The sequence below is a fragment of the Vigna angularis genome, chromosome 4, assembly GCF_016808095.1.
Source record: "Vigna angularis cultivar LongXiaoDou No.4 chromosome 4, ASM1680809v1, whole genome shotgun sequence".
In the NCBI taxonomy this organism is placed as follows: Eukaryota; Viridiplantae; Streptophyta; class Magnoliopsida; order Fabales; family Fabaceae; genus Vigna; species Vigna angularis.
This window is the reverse complement of record NC_068973.1, coordinates 11244221-11246361: the sequence shown is the minus strand read 5'-3', so window position 1 is coordinate 11246361 and position 2141 is coordinate 11244221. Positions and strand designations below refer to the sequence as shown.

At 34.9% G+C, this 2141-nt stretch overlaps 1 protein-coding gene across 1 annotated transcript; it reads left to right on the top strand.

The window, feature by feature from the left end:
• Positions 1-446: 446 nt before the first annotated feature.
• LOC108331099 (transcription factor bHLH168) lies at positions 447-1903 on the top strand. Its single transcript, XM_017565721.2, has 3 exons — positions 447-840; positions 1208-1531; positions 1652-1903. Exons 1-3 carry the CDS (start codon positions 691-693, stop codon positions 1745-1747), a joined length of 570 nt encoding a protein of 189 aa, XP_017421210.1. The 5' UTR covers positions 447-690; the 3' UTR covers positions 1748-1903.
• The last annotated feature ends 238 nt before the right edge of the window (positions 1904-2141 follow it).

The following is a 2141-nucleotide window of genomic DNA, read 5'->3' as shown; positions in this document are numbered from 1 at the left end:
GATGCTTATGCCTTATACGGTTTAGATTCAAGTCTAATTGGTATTTTATCCCTATGATGAGTTCTCCCTTGACGAAGAAACATCATTTTTCTCAAATCTAATATTTTTTTATTAATTACTTTCATCAATAAATGTTAAAATTGTTGAAATATTAGTTTTTTTCATTAAAAAATTCAAACTTTTTCTCTCCCTTCATTCCTTTTCCTTTTCATTTATTACCTACTGAATATATATATATATATATATATATATATATATATATATATATATATATATATATATATATATATATATATATATATATATATATAAACTTACATTAAAACAAAGTGGAGAAACCATGCAAACACACGTCCACACAATTGGATAGATAGATAATTGTTTATAGGCAAATCATAAAAATAATTACAAAAGGGGTTTAGCCTTGTTCCTCATGTTCCAGTAATGAAAATGAAAACAGGATGTAGGGTCCCGATCGTGCACATAAACTTAGTTAATCTAGAATATTAGGATGCCACAGACCACCCATTTTCTCTATATAAACACCTCAACTTGTTCAACAATCCAATTGATCCATTTTCCCTCCTTCATCTTATCATTACTACCCCACAGTTTATGCACACTCACTACTTTGCTCCTTAATCACTTCTCTTTCACACAACTTATGTAATAACCTCGCAATCGATCAAGATGAAGAAGAGATTAGCAGCAAGCACCATCGATGATTCCACTAAACTTGATCGCAAAACCATCGAAAGAAACCGCAGAATCCACATGAAATCCCTCTGCCATCAGCTTGGTTCTCTTATTCCTCCCAACCTCAAACCACCCAAATCCAAGGTACACACGGAATTCACAAAAAATACTCAGCTGTTCATTTTTTTTCGCCACCCCTCTTGTTTGAACTCTTCACCCAGTTGTTCTTTCAATTGGGATAGTTAAAAGACACTTTCTTTTTCAAAAAAGCAGACTCTTTCTTCGTTTTTGTATAAGAATTTGAAAATGAGCACTCATGTCTGATTCCACGTTTGAAGTCTTCCAATTCGGGATTCAGATGTGAAAATTGGGACGTGAATCACGCACCACCACACATTTGAGTTGATCTCGTGCGAAACACGAACTAAAATTTCCAAAATCACGTTCCTAACTGTTTGATGAATTGTATCCTTAGTCCATGAAGTTTTAACCAAGTGTTGAATGTTTTCAGCTGATGCTAGGGCAGCAGGACCAACTGGATCTCGCAGCAAGGTACATAAAACAAATGAGAGAGAGAATAGAGAAATTGAAGAGGCAGAAGGAGCAAGCGATGTTGAACCAAAGCAGTGAAAGAAAAATGTTCGTTGACACCAAGTTGCCAATACCCGAGCTAAGAGACTTGGGTTCCGGCATCGAAGTGATGCTGGTGAGTGGATTGAACAAGACATTCATGTTGTACGAAGTAATCAGCGTTCTTGAGGAAGAAGGTGCTGAAGTTGTCACTGCAAGCTTCTCAACTGTCGGCGACAAGTTATTTTACGTTGTTCACGCTCAGGTAAAGTTATACATCATCAATTTTTACAACATTTTACAACATTTTCATCTGAAATGTTTGTTTGTTCAGAAATTAAGAAGAATTCAATTAAGTAATTTGATCTGGTTTTTGGTGTGTCAGGTTAAAATATCAAGAGTTGGAGTGGAGACGACAAGGGTAAAGGATAGACTTCAAGAATTTATTGCCCCATTAGAAATTTGGCCGGAAGACGTGTGAATCTTAACAGCTACTCTGTACCTCACTATGTACTGTGTCCTGCCCACAAATTATTAGTTTCAGAGCTATGTCCTGGCTGGTCAATCATATTAATCTATATATTAGCTTTTTATAAAAAAAATAAAAATGAGTACTATATTATCTATTTGTTTCTTTTATGATGTGTTCGCTTTCGCGGATGATACTATTTGCGTCAATTTGCGAGTGATGAATCAAAAAAATTTTGTGTTCGTTTGAGTTGATTAGCTCGGATGAAAATGAAGTGATTTGCGGGATTCATCCCGTGTTCATTCACCCGCACATATGAAGAGATTTGGAAGGATGATGAAATAGTCTGAATTATTCCTGTTTTGATAATTTTATTATAATTGAATACATCCACAATTGATTCCGA